This window comes from Thunnus maccoyii, chromosome 5 (assembly GCF_910596095.1).
Source record: "Thunnus maccoyii chromosome 5, fThuMac1.1, whole genome shotgun sequence".
In the NCBI taxonomy this organism is placed as follows: Eukaryota; Metazoa; Chordata; class Actinopteri; order Scombriformes; family Scombridae; genus Thunnus; species Thunnus maccoyii.
In genome coordinates, this window is record NC_056537.1 from 33,729,235 (window position 1) to 33,743,440 (window position 14,206).

At 39.0% G+C, this 14,206-nt stretch overlaps 1 protein-coding gene across 1 annotated transcript; it reads left to right on the plus strand.

Annotated features, from left to right (window-relative positions):
- Window positions 1–916: 916 nt before the first annotated feature.
- Window positions 917–5,782, plus strand: LOC121897031 (myosin-2 heavy chain-like). The gene is made up of 4 exons (XM_042411272.1): window positions 917–1,010; window positions 1,096–1,139; window positions 1,410–4,096; window positions 5,170–5,782. Exons 3-4 carry the CDS (start codon window positions 2,290–2,292, stop codon window positions 5,304–5,306), a joined length of 1,944 nt encoding a protein of 647 aa, XP_042267206.1. The 5' UTR covers window positions 917–1,010; window positions 1,096–1,139; window positions 1,410–2,289; the 3' UTR covers window positions 5,307–5,782.
- Window positions 5,783–14,206: the final 8,424 nt, after the last annotated feature.

The window sequence follows — 14,206 nt, forward strand, 5'->3', positions numbered from 1 at the left end:
AAGGTTTGATAAAAATATAACATTTATTTGGTGATATTTTAGATGTAAATGTCATGTTGGTCAATCCAGACATGTGAAAATGGCCCTGTACTAATAAAAACTTATCAAGAAATAGTATGTTACTCTTTAAGAATAGCATTTTCTCATATATCTTGTTAACAAGAACAATTGAATTACTAGCTTTAAGCTTTGGAAACACATTTTGGCACATGTTTTGTGCCTTATGCACCTCATCAAACATTGCAGACGCAAATGGCACCCGTTTGGTAGAATGACTCGTATAATGTGCATGCCAACTAAGCATAATGTACATACATTTCTATCGCTTTAATTTAATAATTAATTTAATAAATTTAACAATATAACCATGCTATTTTTATTTCCACAACACATTCCTGCAAATATTTCAAAATAAAAGCCTTAAACATTAAGAAATGAAGAGATGCTGTCCACAGAAATGCTAGAGGGCTTGTAATTTGAGATGGATACAGGAAGTCTTGAGTTTATATGTAACAGCATAATGCAGTAACAAAACTTTAAAACAGGCAAACAGGAGCGGATCAGAAGAAGAGGAGGATTCGTACTAAAATACAAAGAGAGGGAATTAGAAATAAAGGCCTATCACTAATATAAGGCTGGGTAGCCTCTGCAGTTCAGGTGCTATTTGAGGAAATTCTGTAATTAATTGTTGACATCCTTAGCTGTTGCATAATCTGTTTATCACTTAATTGACCCATTGGACACTTTTTTCACCCCTTTAAAACAGCTATAAAAACAGTGGGTTATTAGAATGGCTAAGTGGAAAATGGAGAATTTCGGTCGCTGACAGCTTATTTGTCTTACAATGTGATGGACATTCTCTCTCAACAGGTGCTGTAAGGAAGAACCAAGCTGCTAGCAGTGCTCCAGACAGTGAGATCGACTCATACGCTATCAGATGGTTTAACTTGGCATCTGACCGGGGAGGTGGCCGCAAAGACCGTGCCAAGGCTAAAGAGGCATTAACCATGGTAAATTTCAGATAAAGCATTGTGTTAGTCTTTTGCAGCAGCACTTATGTTTTGTGTTTTAAACTTCACAATTGGTTGTTTATAGGCATCACAACATTCCGCCGAGCAGCAGTGGCTGACTTCATAAAGGTACTGTATATTTTACATATATTTTGCATTCTTGATTACTGTGGCAGCCGCACTAAACACCGATACTGAGTGTCAGTGGTTTTCTTTTTAGCACCGTTAACATACAAACATTTTAAGTAATGACAGTACACATAGCCTTTTGTTTTTCCTACAGCACACACTTTATTTTTTGACAGTTTGCTAATTTGTATGCACACATTTTGTCATTTCTTGCTTGCTTTAAATTATGTTGTAACTTTTTGTTACAAAAAGAAAATTGATGATTTTCAGCTGATAGGGAACAGAGCCGGCTGAGGAAAGAATTGGACCATGTGACTGAAGAAAGGGACATATTTATAAAAAAGTCAACTTACAGCGATAACACGGTATTGCAGCAGCAGCTGAAGATGGACCAACAGAAACATGCAGAGGAGACGCTAAAACAAGAGCTCAAAGACTGTGAAATAAAATTCAACCAGTACCAGGCAGAGCTTGATCACATGAATTTTGAGTTATCGTTCAGTAGACATAATGAGCTGACACTTATGAGGAAGGTCGCAAGTTTGCAGTTAAAGAATTTATAGTGAGAAAAGTCCATTGAACTAAGTCTATTTACACTTTCATTATTCTTGGCTGAAATCATTTCATGCTATCATTGTTGCTACTACAACTACTTGGCCTGAGCCAATGATGTTAATCTGGAGGCCATGTTTCAGCAGATGTCATCATGTCATCATGTCTGGCCTCTTTTTACATCATAACAGAAACTTTTGAAAATTTAAGAATGTTCTAGAACGATGCGATGACATAATCATGAATCAAGGTGTTTTGCCTTTTTTTTTTTTTTTTTTGGACTATGATGTCATCATAGATCAAAGTTGCCTTTGATGTTGAAAGGAACCTTTATATATCACTATGATGTCATAGTCATACTAATCCATGTATATGATATTATATTAATAATAACAAGTTAATAATAATAAATATATATGACATCATCATAATTATGGATCAAAGATGAAAGCCTCTTGGCAGATCAAAGTCGTTTTGATGTGAAATAAGAGACTGTGTTTAGACCTTAATTTCATTTTGAAACTCTATAAAATAATTCTAAAATTATAGAATAACTCAAGCAACAGTTAGATAGACAAAGAAACCTGAGAAATCAGTCATGGACAAAAAAACAGTGCAGAAAAGACTGACTGCAAAACTCATTGCAGTTGAGAGGTCTTTGAAAAAAGAGAAAGCTAAAGAAGAGCAGGCCAAAAATGATGAACTGGCCCAGAAGAAAGAGGGTGACACTTTGTTTAGGGTGCAGGTTCTTCTAAAAGAAAAAAATAAGTTTAAAAAACAGGTTGAAGGGTTGGCTCACTGCGTAAAAGAGCTCGAGGGGCAGAAGAGGGCTGCAGATAAAATAATTAATGAACAGAGAGAGCTGTTAAAAAAGATTGACAAAGAAAACAAACAGTTACACGATGACAATGCTTCATTAAAAGAACAAGTAACACACGGCATCAACGTTGAAAAACTAATGCACCGTGAGAAAGAAGCATTTCAGAATGAACTAAAAAAAAGAGAGAAGTCGTTGGAAAACGTTAGAAGATACAAAAAGAAAATTGATGATGGTAAGCTAGAAATACATAAAAGAGACAAACAAATTAAAGTAATAACATATGAGAAAGAAAAACTTTTTCAGAAAAATGTGGAACTCCAAGAAAGGATATGCTGTCTAGAGGATGACAAATCTTCCTTAGCAGCGAAAATAGTACAGCTAGAGGAAAAGGTAGAAAAACAGTACAACAGCATTGAATATGTCAAAATGAAGCTGAACAAGGTCAACAATAAAAAAACTCAACTTGAAGATAAGTGCGACAAAGACACTCGGATCATAAAGAACAGAGAAGACGAGGTGACCAATAGTAGACTTTTGGTTCATGAGTCAGAGAAGAAGATGAGGCAGCAAAAAGTGCAGACCGAAGCTGCCGTGGGTGAGATCATGCTGCTACAGAAAAACTTGGACAAGGTTAATTTGGAAATAGAAGACAAGAACAAAACAATTAAAAAGCTAACTGATGGAATCAGAAACCGGGGTACTGAGCTTAACAGGAAGAACCAAGAGCTGGAAACTGTTCAGAGAAGTGAAAAATGTTTGCAGAACAGGGTGATAGTCATGGAGAAGCAACTGACAGAAATAAAGCAAACACATGAAGAATTAGTAGTTTCAGCTGATAGGGAACAGAGCCGGCTGAGGAAAGAATTGGACCATGTGACTGAAGAAAGGGACATATTTATAAAAAAGTCAACTTACAGCGATAACACGGTATTGCAGCAGCAGCTGAAGATGGACCAACAGAAACATGCAGAGGAGACGCTAAAACAAGAGCTCAAAGACTGCGAAATAAAATTCAACCAGTACCAGGCAGAGCTTGATCACATGAATCTTGAGTTATCGATCAGTAGACATAATGAGCTGACACTTATGAGGAAGGTCGCAAGTTTGCAGTTAAAGAATCCGCAAGACAATAATGTTAGTGACATTATGCGCCTTCAGCGGCTCCATGACTACAACTCCCAGTTGATGAAGAATCTTGAGCGCATGTCGGCTAAGTTGGCAGAAAAAGACCAGGAGATTGCCAATTTGAAGAGCATGTTGGCTCGGCGGCCAGATGATGCAACCCGGAAGTTCCAAGAGAGTCAGAGGGCGATCAGAGAGCTTAAAGATAAGTTAAAGGCATCGACGGCAGAAGCCTGGGTATTCATGGATAAGTACTCTAGTGTGACAGAGGCGAACGGCAGGCTGAAAGGTGAGTTAAAGGAATTGTATATGAGAGACAAATCAAGTAACAAACCTTTGCCTCCCATTTCCAAAAAGTCCCAGCTCCACTCTGAGAAGAAGCCAGAGGATGGATCGAAGATCACCCCCCATCCTCCCATTAAGGTCTACGGAACACAAGTGAGGCCACAACCACCACCACCCCGTAAGTAAGGCTGGGTTTCAATGTGGTTGGCACTGTTGCCAACAGTGTGTAGTAGTGTGTATACAGGATGGGCCAAATGCAGAGGATCAGTTTCCCCATGGGGATCAAAGTACTGTAAAAAATCTTATCATCATATCTGAGAGTCGCAGCACAGAGTAGCGGAGTGAAACAGGCCAGGTGCTCTCTATGTTTAAAAGTAGGCTTAAAACTTTCCTTTTTGATAAAGCTTATAGTTAGGGCCGACCAAGCTCGCCTTGGATCAGCCCTTAGTTATGCTGCTATAGGCCTAGACTGCTGGGGGACTTCCCATGATGCACTGAGCTCCTCTGGGTTCTGGGCCAAGCCTTCGCGGTCCTTCACAGTCCTGATGGCATCCTTCCCTGTCTATTGCTGCTTAAACTTATTGTTATTGTTATGATTGTTGTTCTTCTGTCCCCCCTCCCCCTTTCCCTCTCTCTTTCTCTCTCTCAACCCAACTGGTCAAAGCAGATGGCCGCCCACCAAGAGCCGTTCCAAAAGAACAACAGTATGTGTATTAGGGATGTGCCGAGAGTCCAGTATTGTATTTGTATCTGTATTTGTTGAGGCAGCAAAATTATTTGTATTTCTACTGTTTCTATTTTGTATTTGAATGAAAGTGCAAAGAGGCCTAAAAATTCTGTTTTTGTTTTATTACGCTTTTAATTTTAGAAAATTAAAGTGTTACAATAAGTGTTCATGAATAAACTACCTTATGAAGGAGGTCCCCACACCGGGTCTGGAACTGAAGTCTCTCAGATCATAGACTTGACTACTGAGCTAAAACTTTACTCATCATCTCATTGCAGACAGACCTCTACCTATTTATCACAGCTGTCTCTGTGAGCTAAAGTAATCTCTATGCCAACCTTAAGAAACAGAGTGTGTATAAATGTGGATAGCCTACATTTTTTTTTTTAAGGTTTTTTTGTTTGTTTCTTTGGGGTTTTTTTATACTGGACTAATAGACTACCTCACAACAACAAAGCAAATTCAATGAATGTGGAAAAAAAAACAATATTGTAAACCTGTTTGTGATTCTGATGTGATTCCAGATCACTCCATGGGGGTGCTGAGACAGAATTCATCATCATCCACAAGATCCATACCGTCAGTGCTCTCCCCCTGTGGGGTGATGTTAGATGCAGAGGAAGAGCTAGAACCTGCTGCAGGACATGACTTAAATAAATAGGCAGCTGAAGTGCCAAAGAGCTGCAGCACCTTATCTGGCAGTTTGTGCTCATAGCATGCATCTCCAGCCAGACTAAAACCATATCTACTGTACAGAACAGAGCTAAGGGTCTGAAGGGACATACGTTTTTGTTTTTCATGGATCCAGCAAAAGAAGTGGCACGAGGAAGTGGAAGTGACAGCAGGCAGTGGGAGAGGTCATATGGGTGGGGATATGTTTGGGATTCAGTTAAATTTTAAGTTTTGTTGTTTGTTTTTTTTGTTTGTTTTTTTTGAGGGGGTAGGGGTCAGGGTTAGTTTGGTTGTGAATAATGTTGGTATTGTTGTTGCTATTAAGTTTGTTAGTTAATTGTTTATTCCTGCCAACCCGGTTGAGGTCATTATGCTGTTTGACTTTTCTCTAGTGATCTTTGTATTTTGAATTTGAATTTTAAGATTAAATTAAATTGTAAATAAATAACAATGTTTTATGCTACACACCTGGTGTTCTTGAGCCTTACTGCTTGGTCCCTGACAATTACATTAGTTCTTCCCAGTGTGCTTTGGTGTGTCAAAGGTCAGTTTTTATACTTCTGTTACACTCTAAATTACGGGTTTAAAAGGACTTTGTCTCTTCTTCATATGCCATATGCTATTGTCATATGACATAATTACACTATTTTATATTTACTCAGTTTACACTCAACATGCACAGGTAAACCCAAGTGATGTCATGTCATGCTTCATTCACTTTTTTCTGGAGTTAATCCACCATGAGTAGAGTACACTTCATTACAGATTTTGACTGATGAGTGTACAGTGAACGATCAACAAAGCAGCATCTCCTGTCTCCATCTCAGTAACTTATGATTTCTGTTTTTTTGTTTTTGTTTTTGTTTTTAAACAACCAGTTATGATGATGCAACTATAGTTCTAGAAATTTATATCCAGAGATACTTTTTTTTAGTTTGAATTTAGTTATGGAAAAGATAAAGGTTAGCCCAGAACTAATTCAGATACAGCAAATATTTGAGCAAAATGGCTAGAAAGTGATCCGATCTGGAGCTGGCCGAGTACCGGCCCAGATAAGAAAGGACGCCGGCCCAGGTCCATTTTACAGATCTGGCCCAGAACTTATGGAAGCTCTGGGCCGGATCTAGTACAGAACTGAACCGGATCTGGCCCACCTTCGGACAAATGACTACAAAATAATCTCATCCGTTCTGGAGCTGGCCCAGTGCCGGCCCAAAAGCGAAAAAACGGATCCGCACCGTTATTGGCCCGTTGTGCCAAAGGACACCGGCCCGGGTCCATTTTACAGATCTGGCCCACAACTTATGGAGGCTCTAGGCCGGATCTGGGCCATATCATTTTTGCTATCTGGGTAGTTGCTGATTAATTTTAAGTCAATTGAGTAATTCATAAATTGACGAATCACTGCAGTTCTAAAAGAAAGACAACATATTTACATATTACTACATTATATAGAACAACTACCATAGGCTACTATATAGTACACTGGAAATGAAATAAATACAAGATGTCACAAACAATACAAATTAAAGACATACAGGCTACTAAGACCTATGCTTTGAGGAGAAGCCTGCCTGCCACCACCAGCTGTGTGTGTGCCACTGCAAACCTAAAGCCAAAAATTACCTATTAAAATGTCCATAGTTTCACCACAAGCCAGTGTAGTGGGAGAGAGACCCTAAACTCCAGCCCACCTTCAGCCACACAAACACACACCTGCAGGAAGTCGATTTTTTAAGGAATGAAAAAAAAGGGTTAACAACAACAAGTTTGGCTTTTACGCTCAAGATTTCTACACCAGTAGAAGCATACAAAAGGTCCAGCACAAGTCTAGAGGACTACAGGACCCTGCGACACAGACACCCCTACAGAGCAGCTGCAAAATACTATTAAATGCAATGATTTAAAAAAAAACAAAATTACAACAGACACTACCTCACAACCTGTAGTTTGCACACAACTTCACATGGGCTCAGCATGTCCGAGGTGTGAGCCTACAATCAAACAGAACTGTCAGTGTGACTATAGTTATATACCTCACAACTGCAAGGAAGAGGAAGAACCATCTACAGTCAGCCAGGCAGCTCTGGCTATGTGTCAGGACATTAACACTGCCTGAACAGACACACCTTTCTAGAGGCTGACTACTTGCCAGTCATTAGGCAGTGTCTGATTGCCTGCAGACAGGAGAAGGCCAAGGCCATAGGTTACCTATCACACTTACAATATGAAAACTTCAGTTTTGTATTCCATCACAGCGAATAACAAGCATTCATTTCATTATCATACATAAAGTGAATATACTTGTGAATTTTCTCAATATCCCGTCTTCTGAGGCTGTGCACTTATTTGTGCAGGAACTATCAGAAGTTTCTCAGTTGCATTATTCTGCTTATTTTAACAATGTGGCCCAGCTTTGATCATTTTAAAACACTGACAATGACAAAAATCAAAGTTTTGTTATTCATAAACACACCCCACAGAACAGTGAGCTGTTTGAAATCACTGGGTCATTGGAATAGAAGGATTGTCAAGATGATGTGCAGTATAAATAGTTGAGCTCTCTGTCTTTCTTTCTGACTCATCTTTGTGTGTGCATGCGTGTGTGTCACCCCTGAGTGTGTGTGTGTGTGTGTGTGTGTGTGTGTGTTCTCTGCAGGAATATAATCAGGCTCCCTGCTGTGGTCTACATATCTGCAGCTATTTTCATCCATGCACCTCACACTCTTACAAGTCAAATATGCATGCCCACCCCCAGCTTGGGCTGGCTAGTCATACAGTAATATGTTACACTGGAGTTGTAGATGATAGCGATGTGTGTGTGTGCTTCTCCACAGATTCAGTAAGAGGGGGCAAAAAGGTGAAGTTTGTCACTAGAAAGAACACAATGTCTGGAGGTTGGCTGCTTTTCAGTTTTGCACCAAATGTCAAGGCAGAGTCTGCAAATCTGAATCTAACTGTGTATAAGATTTTCAAGAAGCTGATTTTACCAAAAAATTATAAATTATATACTTAAAATGTATTCTTCTGTCAGAGTCAGTTCAGAGACAGACTTTCCTTTTGTGGACATCAGCTTGTTCCTGCATCTCAGATATTAACTTGGTGAGTACAATGTTTGTATTAGTGACAGGAATGATGGCCACAATGATGAAAATAAGGCTCAAATTGTAAAAAAAAAAAAAAAAATCATAATCATTGTCAGAATCATGGCACTAAAAAAAAAAAAAAAATGAAGGTGTCCACAGCAAGAAGGTAAATTAGAATTAAGCAGGCATCAGATTTCAAGCAAAGCTTAGTCAATGTACTCTAGAGCAGTGTCAGCAATTATGATTATTAAAGGTGAACTCCACTGATTTTTTTTTTTTTACTACTGTATAGGCTATGTGTAAAAAGTAGTAGTATAAAGCCTTTTGTGCCTCCAGAGGGAGCTGTGTGAAATCTGATAAACTGCCTCAAGTGATGTCACTTGAGTCAGTGTCGGTTGGGGATAAAGATTACAAGTTTGAAAATGAAACAAATCGGGAAAAAAACTACTGTGGTGGCTGTGGTTCAGGAGGTAAAGGTAGAGCGGATCATTAGGAGGTAGAGCAGGTCGTCCACTAATCACAAGATCGGTGGTTCGATTCCCGGCTCCTCCAGTCCACATGTCGGAGTGTCCTTGGGCAAGATACTGAACCCCAAATTGCTACCGATGACTGTGCCAGCGGTGTGTGTGAGTGTGTGTGAATGAGCATTAGATTAAATATGGATGAGCAGGTTGGCACCCTACATTGCAGCTTCTGCCATCAGCGTATGAATGTGTGTGTGTGAATGGGTGAATGTTGACATGTATTGTAAAGTGCTTTGAGTGGTCGGAAGACTAGAAAGGTGCTATATAAGTGCAGTCTATTTACCATTTACCATGAAAGAAGTGAGGTTACCAGACCTCTGTAGCCTGCTAATCACCTCTAGCAGCTCCAGGCTACATTAGCCGCTACTAGTATAACACACCCAAACCTCTGACTGAGCTGTCTGTGGTTGAGTTGCATTGTGGATAATGTAGGCACCAGGTTTAGACATGGATTTTTTTTTTTTTTAAAAAAACTGTCCGAGGAGTGCAGTAGGAGTAGGAGTGCAGTGCTTAATCTGTGAAGTACTGTTTAAACATGTTTGCTTGCTTTTCAGGAGGCGGTGGTGACTTAATCCAGGTTTCAAAGAGTCCCTTTAAAAACCTGTAGGTGATGTCAAACATAATGAGATATGTATTTAAATATGATGCATGTCCTCGGTCTTAATGAGACTCATATCCAGTTACACTGAAACAGAGTGCTCACTCTGAAAGATTTAGCAATGGTTAAGATATCACGTGTCCATAAATAATTACAGCAGCAGCTTCATGTTAAAATGATCAGCCCTCTGGCAATGAAATCAAACATGAGAGGGGACTGACGTTATGTGCATGAGCTTGTTGATGCACAGGGCTGATATCCTCTCAGTAAATTCTGATCATCGTGGTCCACCTCTGACGCAATGCAGCTGATTGATTGATTCCATCATTATTGGAGATTACCTACCTCCACATGCACTGGCTGCCTATGAGACACCATTAAAGTGGATTGCCTCTGCTGAGACATTTTGATTGGAGTGGAGTTTCAGCATCCCATGATATGTAAATGCTATTTCAGAGAAGACTCCATCCTGACAAGTATAAAATTATGCCAACACACTTGTCACACCCATAGACACCTTCAGCCACGATAAGCTGTGTGAACATGTGTGAGGATAATCTCCTGTCAGCCCTACGCCATAAAAATCCCACTATCTGCCTGTGTGTGAGTGTGTGTGTGTGTGTGTGTGTGTGTGTGTAGCGAGGGAAGGCTTTAGTGAATCAAAAGCAGTTTTTAGGGAGCTGTCAGGAAGGCAGATTGGTCTTTAAAGTATAATAGAACTGCTTTACTCTGGATACTTGCAGATTTTACCTTCTTCTTCAGTCACCACAGGATGCTGATTTAGAAGCGCAGTTGGTAAACAGAAATTATGGTAAATAGCTCAGGATTTACTGCTGACACCCTAGAGTACAACAAAACAAATACTGTGGAACATACTGAATACACTGTGATCAAATTTCACATTATTAAAGATTGTTTTCTGAATGCAGAATATGCTACAGTATACTCAGGGGTGGAAAGTAAATAAGTACTTTACTCAAGTAGATACTGTACTTTACCACAACTTTGAGGTACTTGTACTTTACTTGAGTATTTCCATTTCATGCTACTTTATACTTCCACTCCACTACATTTCAGAGGGAAATATTGTACTTTCTACTCCACTACATTTATTTGACAGCTTTAGTTACTTTTCAGATGAAGATTTGACACAATGGATAATATAACAAGCTTTTAAAATACAACACATTGTTAAAGATGAAACCAGTGGTTTCCAACCTTTTTGGCTTTTGACGTCTTACAAAAAGCAGTGTGTAGTCGGGGTCACATTTCACATGTCTATGAGTTGTTAACAGCTTCACCAAATAGTGATTTTTCCCTCTAAACTTCTCACATGCTTTCATTTCAATAAATGTTCAAATGATCCAATATTTCAGCAAAAATCAAAGATTAGAGAAAAAGTCCAAAAACTGAAAACAGATTTGTGTATCAGAACTTTGTTTTTTCTTCTTTCCTCTCTCATTAATCATCTCACGACCCCTCAGATTTATCTGCTGACCCTTTGGAGGGGCCCAACCCCTAGGTTGGGAACCACTGGACTAAACTAGCTAACTGTATATAAAGTAGTGTAAACTAGCTCCACCTCCAGCAGCTACAACAGTAACATGCTGCTCTAACACTGATGCTTCACTATTAATAATCTAATTTTAATGATGTGGTTGGTGTTGATGATCCATTTGAGGCAGTTAATGATGTAGGTGTGGAGGATTTTAAAGGAGTCTGTCAGGGTTATGGGTTGGTCAGAGATATGAACTGGGGCTTTGGTGTTTGTTCTCTTCCTGACGTCTACAGCTGTTTCCACTGTTTTTAGGTATTGAGTATGAGGTTGTTGTTCCTGCACCAATGTACAGCCCAATTCACCTCTTGGCAGTGGCGGTCTAGTTATTGGTAAGTCCAATGATAGTGGTGTTGTCCATGGACTTGAATATTTTGACTGAGCTATAGTAAGATGTAAACTCGTTAATGTAGGTGGAGAAAAGCAAAGGAGATAGAACATATCCTGGGTCACAGGGAACCTTTCACATTTAGACTTGTCTTTTCAATTTTTGAGCCAGGGATTAGATCTTTGATCTCACTGATCTGACAAATCAAAAGTGCTATTTGAGTATCAGAGTTCAGTTCTGGCCTTGTGAATAGTTAAGGTCCCCAAGCTTTCCCTGGTGCTTTCAACCACACCTCTCTGCAAATTGTAGTTGGCTCATATGATAAAACCTGAGTCATCTCCATGAGTGAAATGCAATTTACTGATGAAGACTGTGAGATGCTGTTGAAAGCTCTGGAAAAAAACCTAGTAAGAAGACCTTGAGTTAAGTTGCTTTTAAATAGATTTGTTTCTATTTGCTATTGATTTTTTAAATGGAAAACTAGACTGATACATATTACATTAAACTCACTGGTATGGTATGGCCCTTGGAGTGCAATAATGAATGCAACTGTCATACCATATTAGAACAACGATGCAATGATGTGATATACAAACAACCTGATTCCTCCTGCAGTCCAACAACATAAAGCAGGTGATGAGTGCAGTCAGCAGGGATGATGGAAGACTGATGATCATTGTGGAGCCTGTTGACATTTCTGCTAACAAACAATAAATCAAGCAGCAGACATAAAATGATCTGTTTGTGTTTATTGAATATTTATATTTACATGAATGAACAGAGAACTGTATCAAGACTCCAAACTAACAAGAAATAAAATCACTTTCTCTCCCTCTTTCACATCAATCCATCTCTCCCCACTCTTCCCTCTCTTCAATGTTTGGGGACAAACACCTGAGGGAGCTGCTCCACTCACTGTGGTCCTCCTCTGGTATGATGGATGCGATGCAGTTTGATTGATTACACTTCTACTGTGGTATTGATCATCATGACAGTGTTTACAGACAGATTCTCACCTGAATTCATGGAAACATGGTACCATCATTTCAGGGTGTTTCAGTGTTTCATGATGATTACAAACCATCAAAATACTCAAATTGAAACCTTTTTTGCTGTTTCAAAAAATATTGGTTAAACATTAAAAAAGAGTCAAATATATATACAAACAATGGCACGAATCAGAGCTAACTAAACATTTACCACAAGGACCTTGACAGCCTTTATGAGGAGACTCCATACCCAACATTCATTTCCTGTCTCCTTATTAAAGCCTCTGTGTAGATTTGAATGTGATCGTAACATCTTCCGTATTATTCTGATGGCATGAGTTGAATTTTGTAGAAAATAAGATGATCCTGGTGAATAAATTGGTGCAGACTGTGTTTCTTTTAGCCTGTCCATCTCAGAGTTGGTGGGTTGGATTTGTTGGAGCTGAGAAGTCAGAGATGAAATGTTGTAAACCTAAACACAGGAGCTTCAACCGTCACAACTACGTCAGGTAGTGTACAGGGTGGGCAGCTCTGGTCATTTTTTCATCATGGTGGGTGACTATCTGATGGAGCATTGGAGCACTGATGGAGACCAAATCATTAGTATAAATAATTACAAAAAGTTTTCATTGAAAAAAAGTTGATGGTGCGAGACAGGTACATGTTCCACAGAGCACAGGTAGAAAAACAAACAAACCATTCAGTCAAAAAGCCTCAAATTTTGGGATGAAGATTTTTTTTTTGCAATTTGAATCAATTCCCTTTTAGATTTTGGATCATTCCTGGATCAAAACATGATTTCAAGGTAAAAAGTGAAATGGTTTATAACATATCCCCCACAGTATTCTTCAATTATCATTTTCTTGAGTTTCTGTGTTGAAGAACATGGAAGTTATCCTCCACACCCTGCAAATATCCACCTGCTATTAAATGTGATCAGTATATGGATAATGACATCTAATCTCATGAGCCTTTGCATTCACACCTGCTGTTCAAAGTGTTGTGATCACATAATGATAAATCAAAACATGCAACTTTGATGGGCAGACCTGAAAGACTTGTCAACAATCATAATGAGCACCAAGTGAAGGGAAGCAGGACAGCACACTCTCTCTTCATTACAACTTGCCTCTTATTTTTGTTGTTTCGGTCACTGTATTAGTAATATTAGGGTTAGGGTCAGGGCCAGGGTTAGGGTTAGGGTAACCTTAACCCTAACCCATTAAACTCACCAAGTTAATAGTGGAGATCTGGGAACACAGTCACATAACAAAAAAAACAAAACAAAACAAAAAAAAGGTCCAACAGATCAAGAAACACAAGTCAGATGATCAGATGTTCTGCCCATAGCTAACGGAGGGCAGAAGCTAAAGATTTCAATGTGGAAAAAACAGATTTTACAACCTGCAGTGTATTATTTCTCCATAGCAACAGTGACTTAGACTGGTATTGTAGTATTTTAAGCTTTAAATGACAAAACATGATTTCTCAAAGACAAAGTTGTAATCATTGAAACTGGTGATCATAATCCAGGAGAGTCCTATGTATCTATGTTAAATAACACTGGGGATATCGTTTATTGAAAATTTTGAAATAGGAATACAGAATGGGGGAAAAAAACCCACTGGCCTTTCCCACAATGCACCTCTGTTTTACGGAAAAAACTGCATGCACACAACTGCAGTAAGTACAGCAAAGATGAAGTGGGTCTGTAAACTGTGACTGTGTTTACAACAGACAGTTGTAATGATAATTTTACTATTCACCTTTGTTTTCTCTTCAGATACATTTGACTAACTGGAAGCTTTG